The following is an 18,556-nucleotide window of genomic DNA, read 5'->3' on the forward strand; positions in this document are numbered from 1 at the left end:
GGACCTCCAGCTTCAAGGATCCTCTAACCAGTACTGTCTGTTCAGGAAGCCCCAGAACTCATAGCTGAGCCCTGGAGCTGAGGGAGCAGGCCCCATGCACTGACCTGGTTTTCTGTGGTTTCTGATGCTGACGAGGCTCCAGGCTTTGTGGGGACCCTCCCTATCATCCCACAGCTTCCTCCTGCTCATGGAGCATTTGAACTGCTTTAGTCCTCATTTTGGTGACACACATAGAAAGCAAGTTTGGGGCACACCTACAGGGTTAAGTCATCTTGAGATTGTAGCCTGACTATAACCTTCTTTAGGCCAATTCTGAGTCTTCAGGTCCACAGTCTGAAGACCCATTGTACTCATTATCCTAAAAATACCCTCTAACTTTTGAGTTCCTCAGAAGATAAGGACCCTTTCCTATTAGTTAAGTTCTCCAATGCACAGCAGTGGATGTCAAGAAATACGTGCTTTGGGCGTTCCTAGGCAGCTCAGTCAGTTGACTCTTGATTTTGGCTCAGGTCATAGTCTTGCCTTTGTGCGTTCCAGTCCTGTGTCAGGCTCTGCACTCGAAGTGCAGAGCCTGCTTGGGATTCTCTCTTTCCCTTTCTCTCTGTCCCTCCCCTGTTTGTTTGGGTTTTTTTTCCTCTCTCTCTCAAAAATGAATAAACTTAAAAAAAAAGAGAAATAGGTGTTTTGTAGTTGAATAAATATAAATGATACATTTAAGTAGCAATTTATCTGCTTCACATTTCACAAGCACTTTCATATTTGATCCTCCTAATCACTTTATGAGAGAGGTAAGTGATAATTATTCTTTTCATTTCATAAAAAACATTTCAGGGGCGCCTGGGTGGCTCAGTCGGTTAAGCGCCCGACTTCGGCTCGGGTCATGATCTCGCAGTTTGTGGGTTCAAGCCCTGCGTCGGGCTCTGTGCTGACAGCTCAGCGCCTGGAGCCTGTTTCCGATTGTGTGTCTCCCTCTCTCTCTGTCCCTCCCCTGCTCACACTCTGTCTCTCTCTCTCTCAAAAATAAACAGTAAATGGGGCGCCTGGGTGGCGCAGTCGGTTAAGCGTCCGACTTCAGCCAGGTCACGATCTCGCGGTCCGTGAGTTCGAGCCCCGCGTCAGGCTCTGGGCTGATGTCTCGGAGCCTGGAGCCTGTTTCCGATTCTGTGTCTCCCTCTCTCTCTGCCCCTCCCCCGTTCATGCTCTGTCTCTCTCTGTCCCAAAAATAAATAAAAAAACGTTGAAAAAAATTTAAAAAAAATAAACAGTAAAAAGAATTAAAAAAAAAAAAAAAAGAGAGAACACTTCATAAGGGAGCTCCAATTCTGCCAGCCTCCCACAGTTCATCTCATTTTCTACCATCCTGTAGTCTCTCTTCCCACTGCCTCATCTCCCTCTGCTCCTGGGAACCTAAAAGAGTTTGCATGGCAAAGATCTGTTTTTTGGCCTTGGAGCCCATCACTGCAAAAACAGATTAGTTAAGGGGCACCTGGGTGGCTCAGTTGGTTAAGCATCCAACTTCGGCTCAGGTCATGATCTCACAGTTCAAGAATTTGAGTCCCTTGTTGGGCTCTGTGCTGACATCTCGGAGCCTGGAGCTGGCTTCAGATTCTGTCTCCCTCTCTCTCTGCCCCTCCCCCACTTGCGCCCTCTCAAAAATAAACAACAAAATAATATTTAAACAAAAATAAATTTAAAAATCCGATTAGTTAAGATATGAAGGAAGAAAAATGTGGTCCGGCCATACTAAGGATAGGTTAAGTAGTTTTCCCCCTCAATTTTTACCAAAACCAAAGTGGTTTAGATCTACATAACTAATGCAATTTCTAACGCTAAGGGCATAAAGTAAGAGACTTGGTTCTATTCTAGAATACTTTTCTTTCTTAACCTCTTATATCTTCTGCTCTGTCACAGTGAAAATATTTCCTTAATTTCTCCCTGACCCTGGCTGAAGTATGGTAGGAGAAGCAGAAAAGAAACAAAAGGACCCACATTCACACATACAAAGGGAAAAAAGAATAGAAAGGGAAGAACACGAGCACCTAGAAAAGGAAAAAGAATAAAGATGAGTAAGAAAGACAGAAGAGAGAAAAGAAGGTGTGTTTTATTTATTGTCTGCTAGTTTGCCTATTGACTGAAAAGTCTGTTCCAAAAATGATTTAAAGTAAAAAGCACAGAAGGTGAGTTCCAACACATCCTGGGAAAGAGTAGGGAATCAGTTCAAGATTTGCTAAACTCTTACTATCAGGCTCTGGGCCATTATCTCATTTTATGAGTACTACAAGCCTTGAGGTCAGTCTTATTAAACCATTTTACTGACCGGAAAACACTAGGAAGATTAAGTAATTTGCCCAAATACAAAAATGGAGAGCTGGCGGGGCGCCTGGGTGGCGCAGTCGGTTAAGCGTCCGACTTCAGCCAGGTCACGATCTCGCGGTCCGTGAGTTCGAGCCCCGTGTCAGGCTCTGGGCTGATGGCTCGGAGCCTGGAGCCTGTTTCCGATTCTGTGTCTCCCTCTCTCTCTGCCCCTCACCCGTTCATGCTCTGTCTCTCTCTGTCCCAAAAATAAAAAATAAAATACATTATAAAAAAAAAAAAATGGATGGGGCGCCTGGGTGGCGCAGTCGGTTAAGCGTCCGACTTCAACCAGGTCACGATCTCGCGGTCCGTGAGTTCGAGCCCCGCGTCAGGCTCTGGGTTGATGGCTCGGAGCCTGGAGCCTGTTTCCGATTCTGTGTCTCCCTCTCTCTCTGCCCCTTCCCCGTTCATGCTCTGTCTCTCTCTGTCCCAAAAATAAATAAAAAACGTTGAAAAAAAAAAATTTAAAAAAAAAAAAAAATGGAGAGCTGGGACTCACCACCCTATCTTTCTGGCTCTTTCTGCCAGAACACACTGCTTGGGGAGATCTGTGGGAAGTCAGAGGGTTTCTGGGCCCTATGGTCCATGGAAATACTAGATTTAGCAATGTGATGTAGTTAGTAGGGTTAACAATGTGAAGGAAGGATTTGGAAAGAACAGGTCTTATGACAGTGAATTAGTGGTCAGACTTCCAGATGAGCAGAGATTGTTTGGCAAGTGTCAACACAGGAGTAACCGGCTGGAAACAAGAGGTAGCCAACTAGAGTAAAAGCCAACTGTAGCACAGAGGCCCTGTCCTCTTGCAAGATGGCTGAGCCTGCCTCATCTGTGGTTTGTGTCTGAAGGAGCGGACCCCAGACTTCATGCTCTAATAACCTTTACTTGGGGACCAAACCAGCAGCTGAGGAAGTCTTGGCAGGCCCATGAACATGCTCAGAGACAGAGTACACTGTGGGGGCCGTGGACAGCTGTTTTTCTTGAGCCTTACTCTTATATGGACTCTGGTCAGACCATGCAGCAGCACCTCCAGGCTCTTTCTGTAATGGCTGATTCTTAAAGTCTGTTGGGGCAACTGTGCCTACTACTGTTAGGACACCTTGGACAAGAGGGGCCAACCCATTAGACAAATGTAAACCAAGAGTGGACAAGTGTCCCTTCCTCATTTCTGCTGTTCCAGAAGGGATCAACCTCTAGAATTCCAAGGCAAGAAATTACGCCTAACAGAGGAGGTAGGGACCCCCAGTGTGAGAAAGGGAAGTTAACAATGCTCTTCAAGGAAAGGGATCTGGATATTTATTAAGCACCTGCTATGTATTTTATTTAATCCTCACAATCCCAGTAGCTACTATGATTCCCACGTGTCAGATCAAAATCAGAGACTCAAGTATCTTGCTCAAGGCAAAAGGTAGAATTCCAACCTAAGTCAATCTAATATCAGAAACTGTTCACTCCACTACACCACACTGCCTTTCTCATGGACCAGATGCTAAGGGTCCCTCCAATGCCTATATTCTAGATGTGCAAACATTAGGGAATTACCGTTCCTTACATTTATATACTGTTACATAGTTCACAAAACATCTTCATAATACTTCATTTGTCTTCAAAACAATCCTGTGAAATATGCAGTGTCGATCCTAGCCATAGGACTAGGTGTGCTGGTACTTGAACCCATCTTCCACCATCCAATATAGTGTTCTTCCCACTAACTCAAGATCTCTTTCAAAGGGGATCTTGTTTGGGGAATGCTACAACCTTGAGGCAGGAAAAAAAATGACTGGAAAAGCAGATTCCCAATAACCCAACAAGCAGAAAACAAAAATAAACCAAATGGCTTTTTCCCCCATTCACAGCTATTTCCATAATAGGTCTTCAAAAGCACTCTAAGACTATAAAATATCATTCCAATAATCAGAGAAAATTTTAACATTATTTATTTTTGAAAGTTTTCAGAGTTTTTATTTGCATCCCAATTCTTTGAAAATAATCAATTTGTGCCTGATGCACATAATTCCATTACCCACACATTTCCATCTGCTTTCCTTCACTCTCCAAATTCTACTCCTGCCGCAGTCTAATTTTTTCCTCTGTGCAATACATCCTGACTTCACTCTATAGTAGGTCAAGTTACTTCATTCAACAGAGTACACACTATGTGTCAGGTACTGAGCAAGGGGTGAGGAAAAGACATGTAAACAAGTAATTCTGTCAATAAGAGGTAAAATAAAAATGCCATGTGGATTCAAAGAAAGAACCCTTTACTCCTCAAATTGAAGCAACCAGAAGGCTCCAGAATTACCATATAAACTGAATCTTGAAGGATAGGCAATAAAGGCATATGAAGGTATAAAGGGGAAATATTTAAGCAAACTGGGAAAACATGAAAGCAATTATGAGGACTCATGAGGTTGTACTGACCAAGAAAGACTGCGTGAGAGTATTGGGAGATAATGCAAGACTGGTACACTGGAATCACATCTTGGGAATGTCAAGAGATGGAAGTATTTTGATTGTTCAAAAAATAGTGGCACAGCGTAGACTTGATGATGATCTAGAGCTGTGCTCTTGGTGTACTTGCTTGCACCACAGGGATGCAGGAAGAGGTGTGGGTATGAGGTGGAAGACAAGGAGCTAAGTTTGGTACACGCTGAGTTTGAGACAACAATCAGAACATGTAGAGAAAAAGCTTTTGCAGAAGTACTACCAGTATCTAAGAGTGAGAGAGTGTATACCTAATGTTTATGGAATAAAAGAATGAGTTAAAAAGATGACTAGAACTCTGGAGAGGGCAGAGATCTGCCATTAGAGACCTGAACATCATCCAGAGACGATAATAAAGTCAAGTGGACAAGAACAAAGGGACACACATCTTTCCTGCAATAAATATTTACTGTATGTCAGACTTTTAGGTGTGAAAAGAGCCTTTAGTTCACAGGTCTCTTTCCCATTTCCATTTTTAACTTATCTGTTCCATGCCATCAGATCCCGTGCTCATTAGTTGTTTCACATGTATATCATGCTTCACCCAGATTGCAAGCTCCCTTACATGCAGGGATACTTTAAAAATCTTTTGGATGCCATAATATATTATTAGACACATAACTGACGATCTGTTAACAGTGAATGATAAACATGAATATCCAACCAAAAGAACCCATAACCCAAGCAGGATAAATGAGACTGGACCATTTTACAGGTGGAGAGATTAAATGTACGGCCCATGGTAGTTTCTGGTAATCAGTTGCAGGGCTGCTACTATGACTTATGTTCCCTATGCCACTTCACTTCTCTATGGCTACTTCCAGGTTTCTCAGGAAACTACCTACCTCCTAGGGCCTAAGGCCACTCAAGCAACATACCTTTCACACTCTGTCAAATCCCAACACAAGGCACAGGGTGGACAAGGCAGTTCTAACTTTATTGAAGTTCTTTTCATTAAAATGCCACAGCCTGCAGGGGAAGCCTCGCAAATGTTTCCTGCCCCACAACCTATAGATTGAAGTAGAATTTGATTTATTCCCTATCTCCTTCAGTCTTGGTGGCTAAGGGGTAATTGATGAAAGTGGAGAGAATGACCAAGAGGCAAGAATAAGGCTCGGTCTTAAAGAAAACCCCAGAAGGGCTTCAACTTCAACAAGTTTGTTCTACAGTTGTTGATCACCCAGTTCCAGCCAACCAGGAATAAGTTAAATATAGTTTTGCCACCTTAGCTGATGGCAACAGGAGGGGCTTTCCAGAACGTGGACTGCGTTTGCACTAGCTGCCAACATCACAGCTGCCAAAATCACCAAAGATTTCAGAGCAGCTCCTCTACTTCTCACTCCACTCAATGGAAGGCCCAGGCTTCAACCCCACAGAGCAGTCCATCAGGCAGGCTTCATTTACGCTTCTTCTCCTGTGTGCTGGTGAACCAAGAGTCTAGGAGCTTCTTGCTGTAGTATAACTGCCAGGCATGCACTTGGACTGCCAGCACCAACACCAGGTACATGACAGAGACGGCAGAAAAACCAAAGAGGAAGCGGTAAGCCTTTCCATGGCGGTAGAGCTGCTGTGCAGCGGGGAACATCTCCATGCTGCCATAAATGAGAGGAGCTATGGAAAAGAGCCCCATGCTGATCATGGAGAGCACCAGGTAGCTAATGTTGTTTCGAGGGAAGGAGAAGAGGCCCAAGAGAGAGGGCACAATGCTCAGCAAATACGGATATTCCCACTGATAGGGCATGGCCACCTGGTCATGCGACAATAGCCTCAGGTGTCCCACACTCATCTTGGCAACCAGCAGCAGCCATATGACCAGATGCACGTAGATCAGCTTCTTGATTTCATACTTGAGGGTCACACTGTGGGGTAGAGCAGAGGAAGAAGTACCTTTCATTCAAAATTTTCTGACCACCAACTATATGCCAGGCAACTATAACGGAACACTGGGATACAAACATGAGTAAGATACAGCCCCTGCCTGGAGGCTTGGGGAACAGGAACAAAAGAAAAAATAATAGGAAAATGAAGTGGAAGAGGTCTAGTAAATATATATTGCAAGATATATGAGATCACAGGAAGGAGTAATCAGTCCAGCTTAGGATGGGATGTCTGAGAAGGGGCGCTGGAGGAGAGTGATATTTGAGCTCTGAAGGGTGGGTGGAGCTGCACATACCATTAAGAGGTAATAGCATGCAGGCAAAAAGACATTAGCACTGTGTTCCAGGAAAGCAGGTGGTGCAGCAGGAATACTTTGCAGTGGGAAGGGGAGTAGCAGGATATGAAGTTGCAAAGACTATGAGTCACATAAAAGGCAAAAGAGTAACTCAGAGCTGTGTATTCAGAGAGATGATTTTGACTGCACCACAGGAATATAGCCTAGAAGAAGGAGATACTGGCAGTGAGGAAATCAACTCAGGCTGCTCATTATTTCCCCAGCTAGAATAGATTTTATATCCAAAGGAAGCACACATATTTCTCTTATTCTTCTAATTCTCTCAGGTCCTAAATGTGTCCTCTTCACACCCCTGAGGGCAGTTTCTGCTCTGAACAGTCATCAAAACACTGGTTCGGGTTGTGATATCTCTTGGGCAGGGTCCAAGGATTAACAATGAAAGTAAAGTCCAAAAAGCTTGTCATTCTTCAAAACTCTGGAAGGATGTGAAAAACATTCTGGGAGAGTTTGATGGATTTAAGGAAAGAAAATCAATTTTTCCAAGTTTTTATTTTAAAAGTATTCATTATAGAAAATGTGGAGATGGGGCGCCTGGGTGGCGCAGTCGGTTAAGCGTCCGACTTCAGCCAGGTCACGATCTCGCGGTCCGTGAGTTCGAGCCCCGCGTCAGGCTCTGGGCTGATGGCTCGGAGCCTGGAGCCTGTTTCTGATTCTGTGTCTCCCTCTCTCTCTGCCCCTCCCCCGTTCATGCTCTGTCTCTCTCTGTCCCAAAAATAAATTTAAAAAAAAAAGAAAATGTGGAGAGGTAGGGGTAAAAAAATCAGTCACCTGTAGACTTCGTGCTCCATGAAGGCAGGGACCAATTTTGTCTTTTTTATTGTTAATTTTTGTTTTTTTAACGTTTATTTATTTTTGAGGCAGAGAGAGACAGAGCATGAACGGGGCAGGGGCAGAGAGAGAGGGAGACACAGAATCGGAAGTAGGCTCCAGGCTCTGAGCCATCAGCCCAGAGCCCGACGCGGGGCTCGAACTCACGGACCGTGAGATCGTGACCTGAGCTGAAGTCGGACGCTTAACCGACTGAGCCACCCAGGCGCCCCCAATTTTGTCTTTTTTAAAAGAAACTTTTTTGTTGAAGGTATAACATGCATACAAAGACCAGATCTGTTTTTGCTTATTACTGTATCCTCAGTGCCTAGCACAATGCCTGATGGGTAGAAACTCAATAAAGATTTGTTGAATAAACGAATGTAGAAATACCCCTTACAGGGGAATGTTCATAAAATTCATTCCAGGCAAGTAAAGGGTGGACTCTATGGTCCACATTCCCCAAAACGGCCCGAAATACAACAGCTACCATGTATTGGACAGACTCTCTACACGAATTACTAGCTCACTAAATTGTTCACCAAAACCTAAATAGATTACTTTTCCCTTCACAGATAAGGAAACTGAAGTTCAATTAAAAATTGGGTTTCCGAGGTCACAGGAGCCAGCGTCGGAAGACTCAGGAGCCTAGAGGGTAGGGACTGGACCCTCCCAAGGCAAAGGGAAGATCACGGGGTGGCGTTTATGGCAGCAGTGGGGCTTCCCGAAACTGGGGACAGGCCCTAGGCCAACATGGGAGGAGGGGACTTGGCAGGTGCGCACTGGCGGGATGCGGGGTGGAAGTAAGACCCCGAGGCCGGCCGGCACCTCCTCCCAAGCCCTACGGGTTCCGGCTGGAGAGAAGGGCTCCGTGCTTCCAACCTCACTTTCATACCTCATCTGGTAGTGCATGGCGACGCGCTCCCGGTGCTGAAAGTCGCTGCCGTCGGTACCGGCCGCTCGCGGGCCTGCCCGAGATGCCATTTTCCCCGCCCCAAATCCCGGAGCCCCTTACACCGACCCTCGCCGCAACTACCGGGCCAAGAACCCTAAACACCCGGTTACCACAGCCTTCACTCGCCACCCTAACAGCCGCGCGTTTCTGTGGGGACAACTTCCGGCCTCTCTGTGTCAGGAGGACCGACTCTGTGGTCACGTCCTCGCGCACGCGCACGCTCTCTGGACCAGGCCCGATCCTGACTCTGCCCTTTTAGAGTGCGGAAGCAGTTAAGCGGCACGGAAGGCGTCTTTTTGCCATCTTTCTGCATCGTATCTTCTAGATTATCAAACACGTTCACCTTTTAAACTCTAATATGAGTTTAAGACAGCAATGTCTCCACTTCACAGATGGGGAAATGATACTTTAAAAAGGTTCTGAAACTGTCCCAAAAGCACACATCATTGACACATAGATTACTTAATCATTGCAAAGAGAAAATGGTAACTTTATAGTGGAAAAACCTGGGGTGTACCCCTTAACCAAGTAAAGTTAACTTGAACAGTAATAAGACAAACTGACATCCTGTTACATTGAGAACACAGCATCACTTCTGTGATCTTTCTGGCAAAAATACTTAATCTGAATCTAATCATGAAGAGATGATAGATTAAATTTAAGGATATACTATAAGATAACTAGATTGTATTTTTTTAAATGTGAAGGCTATGAAAGAAAAAGAAAATCGTGTCTTTTTTTAATGTTTATTTTGGAGAGAGCATGAGCGGGGGAGGGGCAGAGAGAGAGGGAGGATCTAAAGCAGGCTCTGTCTAGACAGCAGAGAGCCAGATGCAGGGCTCCATCTCACAAACCATGACATCATGACCTGTGCCAAAGTTGCATGCTTAACAGGCTGAGCCACCCAGATGCTCCAGAAAATTGTGTTTCTTAAATAGTAAGACTTGAAAGTTGAAATGACCACTCAATCCAAGGGCTGCAGAATGGATGCAACAGGCATGAAAACATTTATCTCCTTATACATCTCTAGCAGAGTTCTTGAATGAGCATTGTCAATGAGCAGTAACATTTAGAAAAAAATGTTTATTTTGAGAGAGAGTGAGCATGGGGGTGGGGTGGGGGGGGGAAGGAGAGAGAGAATCCCAAGCAGTCTCTCACTAACAGAACAGAGCTTGACATAGGGTTTGATCCCTATGACCTAAGCTGAAACCAAGAATCAGAAATCCAACCAACTGATCCACCCAGGCGCCCTGAGTAGTAATATTTTGAAAGGAATTTTTTTCTGAGCAGTAGGTCTCAACCAGCTTAAAATATTCAGTAAAGCACATTACAAACATCCATGTTATCATCCAGGATTTGTTGTTCCATTTATAGAGCACAGTCAATAGATTCAGTATAATTTTTAAGGGTCCTGGAACTTTTGGGATGGTAAGTGAGCGCTGACTTCAACTTAAAGTCACCACCTACATTAGCCCCTAACAAGAGACGCAGCCTGTCCTTTGAAGCTTTGATGCCAGGCACTGACTTCTCTCCAGCTATAAAAGTCCTAGATGGCATCTTCTTCTAATAGAAAGCTGTTTCATCTACATTGAAAATCTGTTGCTTAGCATAGCCACCTTAATTAATTATCTCAACTAGATCTTTTGGATAACTTGCTGCAGCTTCTACCTGCTGCTTTACCTTGCACTTTTATGTTACAGAGATTCCTTAAGCCTCATGAACCAACCTCTGCTAGCTTCACACTTTTCTTCTGAAGCTTCCACACCTGTCTTAGCCTTCATAGAATTGAAGAGAATTAGGGCCTTGCTTTCAGTTAGGCTTTGGCTTAAGGAAATGTTGTGGCTGGTTTGATCTTTTATCTAGACTACTAAAACTTTATATCAGTAATAAGCCTGTTTCACTTTCTTATCATTCGTGTGTTCACTGGAGTAGCACTTTTACTTTCCTCCAAGAACTTTTCCTTTGCATTCACAATTTGGCTGTTTGGTGCAAGAGGCCTAGCTTTCAGCTTACCTTGACTTTCAACATGCCTTCCTCACTAAGCTGAATCATTTTTCGCTTTTGATTTAAAGTAAGAGACTTGTGATTCTTCCTTTCACTTGAACACTCAGAGGCCACTGTAGGATTACTTATTGGTCTAATTTCAATCTTCTTATGTCTCAGGAAATAGGTAGGCCTGAGGAGAGGGAAGGAGATAGGGAGAGAAATGGCCAATTGGTGTAGCAGTCACAACGCACACACTTGTCGGTGAAGTTCTCTTTCTTATATAGGCATGGTTCATGGTGCACCCAAGCAATTATAATAGTAACATCAAAGATCACTGATCACAGATCACCATAACAAATATAATAATAATGAAAAAGTTTGAAATATTGTGAAAATTAACAAAATGTGACCCAGAGACATGAAGTGAACAAATGATGCTGGAAAAATGGTGCTGATAGAGTTGCTCAACACAGGTTGCCACAAACCTTCAATTTATGAAAAATGCAATATCTGCAAAGTTCAGTAAAGTGAAGCACAATAAAGTAAAGCACAATGAGGTAAATTATGCCTGTATCTGTCCCCTCTCCCTATACTCTCTAGAATGTCTTTTCTTGCCCTACGGAAATCCTGCTGACCCTTTAGAATCTATCTCATTACTCCAGAAAAAATCACCTGCTCCCACATCAGTTCCCATGGTTCTTGCCCAGTATGTTGCAGTGTCTGTTAAGCCTGGTCTAGGACCATCTGTGATAGAATCACCTGGGATTCTTATTAAAAACATGTATTTCTGGGTCTTACCCTTACCCAAATAAATCATTCTTCAGAGTTGGGCCTGTGATTCTTTATTTTTAATGTGAAATATTGACTAGATAATGCATTTATGTGGTCTAGCAATCAAACAATATAAATAAATTTATGCACAATAAGCACATGAAAAGATGGTTGGCACCATTAGTCATTAGGGAAATGCATTTCCAAATCTCTATCAAATACCACTTCACACCCACTAAGATGGCTAAAAAAAGACAGACAATAGCAAGTGTTGCCATGGATGTGGAGGAACTGGAACCCTCAAATATTGCTAGTAGGAATGTAAAATGGTACAGCTACTTTGGAAAAATAGTTTGGCAGTACCTCAAAAAATTAAATATAGAGTTACCGTATGGCCCAGCAATTCCATTTCCAGATATATACCCATGAGAAGTGAGAACATACATCCACACAAAAATTTGCACACAAATGTTCATAGCAGCATTACTTAACAGTAGTCAAAAAGTGGAAACAACCCTATGTTCAACAACTGATGAATGGATAAAAATGTAGTGTGTTCATAAATGGAATGTTATTTGGCAGTGAAGAAGGATACATTCTACTACATGGGTGAACCTTGAAAATATTATGCTCAGTGAAACACTAGTCATAAAAGACCTCATATTGTATGATCCCATTTATATGAAATATCCAGAATTGGCAAAGCCATAAGACCAAAAGTAAAGTAGTGCTTAACAGAAGGAAACAGGAAATAATTGTAATAGGTATGCAGTTTCTTTTTGAGAGTGATAAAAATATTCTAGAATCATAGGGGTGTGAGCCCTGCATTGGTTTCTCTGCTGACAGCACAGAGCCCACATCAGATCCTCTGTTTCCCTGTCTGTCCTTCCCCTGCTCATGTGTGCTCTGTCTCTCAAAACTTAATAAACATAAACAATATTCTAGAATTATGTAGTAATGATCATTGGACAACTTTGTGAATATACTAAAAACCTTTGAATTGTACACCTTTTTAAAAAATATTTATTTTTGAAAGAGTGCAAGTGGGGGAGGAGCAGGGGGTGGGGGACAGAGGGTCTGAAGTGGGCTGTGTGCTGACAGCAGCAAGCCCGCTGTGGGGCTTGAACTCATAAATCAGAAATCATGACCTGAGCCAAAGTTGGATGCTCCACTGACTGAGTCATGCAGGTGCCCCGAGTTGTACACGTTAAAAGGGAAAACTTTATGGTATGGAAATTATATCTCAATAAAGCTGTTATTTTAAAATATAAATGTATTTTAAAATACAAAAACCTGGATGGTTTAGTTGGTTAAGCATCCGACTTTGGCTCAGGTCATGATCTCATGGTTCATGGGTTCAAGATCCACATCAGGCTATCTGTTGTCAGCACAGAGCCTGGTTCAGATCCTCTGTCCTCCTATCTCTCTGCCCACCCCACCCCACCCCTGCCCCACATACACACAATGGTTCTCTCTTTCTCTCAAAATAAATAAATAAACTTAAAAAGTATACAAATGGTCAGAAGGGAAGGGCAATGATTGAAAAGCATGATCATTTAGATCAGTGATTTGTGACTGCTTTTGTGCAGCAGTCTTCCTTGGAAGCCTGGGGATCCCTACTCAGAATGAAGTTTAAAAAATTTTTTTATACATTTATTTATTTTTGAGAGACAGAGCACAAGTTGGGGGAGGGGCAGAGAGCGAAGGAGGCACAGAATCCGAAGCAGGCTCCAGGCTCTGAGACATCAGCACAGAGCCCGATGCGGAGCTCGAACTCCGTGAGATAAGGACCTGAGCTGAAGTAGGACGTTTAACGTTTAACCAACTGAGCCACCCAGACGCCCCCAAAATGAAGTTTTTAAATGCACAAAATAAAATATATAAGATTACAAAGAAAGCAAATTGTATCAAAATGAAGTTCTCCAATTTTTAAAACACCTACAACAGTGAAAACTCCTAACCTCAACTCTGCTCCACATCTTCCCAGGTCTCAACCCAGTCCACCTGACTCTACCCAACAAAGGAAACACTTTGTGTTCATTTTAAAGTTACTGTATGTATTTCCAGAGTTTAAGCACATACAACCAAATGTAAAGTCATATTCTTATTTTACCCTTTTTAAATTTTTTTTTTTTTCAACGCTTTTTATTTATTTTTGGGACAGAGAGAGACAGAACATGAACGGGGGAGGGGCAGAGAGAGAGGGAGACACAGAATCAGAAACAGGCTCCAGGCTCCGAGCCATCAGCCCAGAGCCTGACGCGGGGCTCGAACTCACGGGCCGCGAGATCGTGACCTGGCTGAAGTCGGACGCTTAACCGACTGCGCCACCCAGGCGCCCCTTATTTTACCCTTTTTAAAATACAGAGGCACTGTATTATACACACTATGAAAGACCTTGGTTTTTATTTTCACTTAATAATATATCTTGGAAGGCGCCTGGGTAGCTCAGTCAGTTAAGTGACCGACTTCGGCTCAGGTCACGATCTCGTGATTAGTGAGTTCAAGCCTCACATCGTGTTCTGTGCTGAGAGCTCAGAGCCTGGAGCCCGCTTAGATTCTGTCTCCCTCTCTTTCTGCCCCTCCCCTGCTTGCACTCTGTCTCTCTCTCTCTTTCAAAGATAAATAAACATTAAAAAGTAAAAAAAAAATAGATCAAATTAAAAAAAAAAAAACAACAATAGATCTTGGAGATTTTCCCCAGATCATTCTCACTTATTTTTTTTTGTAGCTTCCTAGTGTTATTCCATTATATGAATATAAGATAATTTATTTAACCTGCCTCTCTTGTAGGATTTTTGTATCATTTCCAATATTTTTCTATTACAAACAGCTTCAGTTAATAACCTTATGCACATTTCACTCATGGGCAAGTAGATCTATAGTAGATCTGGAATCCCAGAAGTGTTATTGCTGGGTCAAAGAATATATGGTGACTGTAATTTTGATAGATCTGACCATATTGCCTCCCATAGAGGTTAGACCAATTACATTCTCACCAACAATGTGTGAATCTGTCTGACTCCTTGCTTCCCCACAGCTTTGCCAACATTTGCTAGTCTGATGGGTGAAGAATCGCATCTCTGAGTACTTTTGTGTTGTATTTCTATTTATTTATTTTTTTAATTCTATACGTGGGATTAAAATGTCTTTTCATATGTTTAAAGGTCATTTGTATTTCATTTCCCTAAACTACGTTCATATCTTTTGCCCATTTTTCTACCGTGTTTTTGGTCTTAGTTTATATATAGATAGATGAGGAAGGAGAGAAAGAGAGAGAGAGGAGATCAGCATCTTGCCTATATTAGTTGCGATATAGCTTTCTTTTTTTATGTCTTTTGACTCTGCTCAAGTATGACAAGTTGAACATGCAGAATACTTTTTAAATGTAGTTGAATGCATAATCTTTAATGACTTCTCAGTTTTGAGTCATAGGTACAGTCCTTCTCCACTCCAAGGCATCGCAAATGATTTCTAGGCACTTCAGAGTTTGAGAACTGCTCAGATATTTGCCTCTCCCACTGGAATGTAAGCTCCCGAGACAGGGATAAGAACTGAGTCATCTGTGTCCCCAGCAGCCCATAGTGCCTGGCTTAGTATAAATGCTCAAGAAAATGCTTGTTGAATAAATAAATGCCAACGGGCTCCAAACCATCCTCTTCTCCTGAGCACTGTGAAGAATTCTCAGGTCCATGGAGCCATCCTCCACCTTAAGGCAGATGCTCTTGGGCTTTACCTTGTGGCTATCTTTTTCTTTAAAAAATTTTTTTTAACATTTATTCATTTTTTGAGAGAGAGAGGGAGAGAGAGAGCCAGAGTGTGAGCGGGGCAGGGGCAGAGAAAGAGGGAGAGACAGAATCTGAAGCAGGCTCCAGGCTCTGAGCTGTCAGCACAGAACCCAATGTGCGGCTTGAACTCGTGAACCATGAGATCATGGCCTGAGCCGAAGTCGGAAGCTCAACTGACTAAGCCACCCAGGTGCCCCTGTGGTTATCTTTTTCTTATCTGTGTCTGCTTTCCATGATACACAGGGATTCATCAGGGCCAGACTGCTTCTGAGTCATCCATTGGCCTACCATGGGACAACTAATCACATGTTAGACATTCAATAAATGTTTGAGGTATGAATGTCCAAAGGAGGGGCCCAATCCATTTCCCAGTACAAACTACTGTTTGTACTTTTCTTCCGACTCTTGGACTGTCTTTTTTTTTTTTTTTTAACATTTATTTTTGAGCCAGGGTGGGGGGCAGTGTGGAGAGATAGTGGTGGGGAGGGCTACAGAAAGAGGGAGACAGAGGACCTCAAGTGGACTCTGTGTTGATGGCAGTGAGCCCGATGTGGGGCTCAAATTCATGAAACATAAGATCATGACCTGAAATTTAAGATACAAAATAGATGAATATAAGGGAAGAAAGCAAAAATAATATAAAAACAGGGAGAGGGACAAAACATAAGAGACTCTTAAATATAGAGAACAAACAGAGGTTTGCTGGAGGGGTTGTAGTTGGGGAGATGGGCTAAATGGGTAAGGGGAATTAAGGAATCTATTCCTGAAAGCATTGTTGCACTATATTCTAACTAACTTGGATGTAAATTAAAAAATAAATAAATTATTAAAAAAAAGAAAGATCACGACCTGAGCTGAAGTTAGATGCTTAACCTAGTGAGCCCATCCAGGCACCCCGACTCTTGGACTGCCTTAAAGTTTAGTGACCCATGCTCCTGTCTCCTCACCCTGCTCATTCCCTTTGCAAATCCTTTACACTGATGTTTACTTTGCCTCAAATGTTCCACCAGGACTTCAAACAGATTGGTTCTTAGTGGTAGGATTTAGCTTGAAGTTCACCTCCTCTGAGGCTTTGCCTAAACCCAGAGACCAATGTAACTTGCCAGCCATTTGTTATCATACCACTTTGTTGAACATCATTATCTGAAATTCTTCTGTTTATTTTGCCTATTCATACATGGTCTGAGTGCCCCTAGACCCTGGGAATGTCCACTCCTTGAAGCATGGGACAAGACTATCTTCTTCCCTGATGTATTCTCAGCTCCTGGGAGGACTGGCACATAGTAAGTGCCTAATAAATATTTGCTAAATGAACGAATGAATTACTGATGGCTGTCTGGGAGCTCCTCCAGGAAAGGATTTAGATAATAATAATAATAATAATGATGATGATGATTTATTGAGCCTGAAGGATGCACTAAGTTTAAGTTTTTTTAATTTATTTTGAGAGAGAGAGTGAGTATATGTGTGAGAAGGGGAGGGGCAGAGAGAGAGAGAGGGAGAGAGAGAATCCCAAGCAGGCTCCATGATGTCAGTGAGGAGCCTGACACGGGGCTCAAACTCATGAACCATGAGATCATGACCTGAGCCCAGATCAAGAGTAGGTCACTTGGGCGCCTGGGTGGCTCAGTCGGTTAAGCGTCCGACTTCAGCCCGGGTCACGATCTCGCGGTCCGTGAGTTCGAGCCCCGCGTCGGGCTCTGGGCTGATGGCTCAGAGCCTGGAGCCTGCTTCCGATTCTGTGTCTCCCTCTCTCTCTGCCCCTCCCCCGTTCATGCTCTGTCTCTCTCTGTCTCAAAAATAAATAAACGTTAAAAAAAATTAAAAAAAAAAAAAAAGAGTAGGTCACTTAACTGACTGAGCCACCCAGGCACCCCAGGAGCTATCTTTAATTCCCATTTATCAGATCCAACTGAAGCTTAGAAGAGTTACATCACACAACTGATGCTAGACCTCTAGTTCTCAGAGTGGGCTTCCTGAGGAGTCACACCCTCAAGATCACCTGGGAATCTGTTAGAAGTGCAGTTTCTTAGGCTCCACCCCAGTCATACTGAGTTGGAAACTCTGGGATGGGGCCTAGCAACCTGAATTTTAACAAACTCTGGGTGATGATACACAATGTGAACACTTTTTTAATTTAATTTTTTATTTTATTTTATTTTGTAAGTTTATTTATTTATAAACATAAAGGGGAGAGGAGAGAGAAAGGGAGAGAGAGAATCCGAAGCAGCTCCATGCCCAGCGCAGAGCCCTACGTGGAGACATGGGGCTCGATCCCACTACCCTGAGATCATGACCTGAGAGCGAAAAGCAAGAGTCACTCAACCTACTGTGCCACCCAGGAACACCTGAACTCTTTTTTTAAAAAGTCTTATGAATCACTTATAAAAGTAGCAACAAACAAATAAACAGCTTTATGGAGATATAATTCACATACCACACAATTCACCCATTCTAGTGATCAAGTCAATAGTTTTTAGTACATTTTCAGTTTGTGCAACTATCATTAAAATAGACAGTGACTATGGTGCCTGGGTAGCTCAGTTGGTTAAGCATCTGACTTCGGCTCAGGTCATGACCTCACGGTTCATGAGTTCGAGCCCCACATCAGGTTCTGTGCTGACAGCTCAGAGCCTGGAGCCTGCTTCAGATTCTGTGTCTCCCTCTCTCTCTGCCCCTCCCCTGCTTGCTCTCTGTATCTCTCAAAAATAAATAAACATCAAGAAAATTTTTTAAATAGACGGTAATTAGATTAATTGATTAGAACACTTTTATCTCTCCTGAAAGAAACTCCACTATTCCCCATTAGAATCATTCCCCATCCCCCTTCCTCCCCAGCTCTAAGCAGCCACTAATTTATTTTCTGTCTTTATAATTTTGTCTATTCTGGACATTTCATACAACAGGAATCATGCAAATATGTATGTGGTCTTTGTGACTGGCTTCTTTCACTTTGCACGTTTTCAAAGTTTATCCATGTAGTAGCATGTATCCTTTTTATTGACAAATAATATTACATTATGGATATGCCATATTTTGTTTTGTTTCAAGTTTTTATTTAAATTCTAGTTAGTTAACATATGGTGTAATATTGGTTTCAGGAGCAGAATCTAGTGATTCATCACTTAAACATAACACCAATGTTCATCATAACAAGGGCTCTCCTTTGTGCCCATCACC

General features: G+C 42.8%; 1 protein-coding gene across 1 annotated transcript; it reads right to left on the reverse strand.

Annotated features, from left to right (window-relative positions):
* Window positions 1-5,754: 5,754 nt before the first annotated feature.
* On the reverse strand, window positions 5,755-9,012 carry JAGN1 (jagunal homolog 1). Its single transcript, XM_058726103.1, has 2 exons — window positions 8,772-9,012; window positions 5,755-6,695 (listed from the first exon to the last, which is right to left on the reverse strand). Exons 1-2 carry the CDS (start codon window positions 8,858-8,860, stop codon window positions 6,233-6,235), a joined length of 552 nt encoding a protein of 183 aa, XP_058582086.1. The 5' UTR covers window positions 8,861-9,012; the 3' UTR covers window positions 5,755-6,232.
* Between the last annotated feature and the right edge of the window lie 9,544 nt (window positions 9,013-18,556).

This window comes from Neofelis nebulosa, chromosome 4 (assembly GCF_028018385.1).
Source record: "Neofelis nebulosa isolate mNeoNeb1 chromosome 4, mNeoNeb1.pri, whole genome shotgun sequence".
NCBI classification, from domain to species: domain Eukaryota; kingdom Metazoa; phylum Chordata; class Mammalia; order Carnivora; family Felidae; genus Neofelis; species Neofelis nebulosa.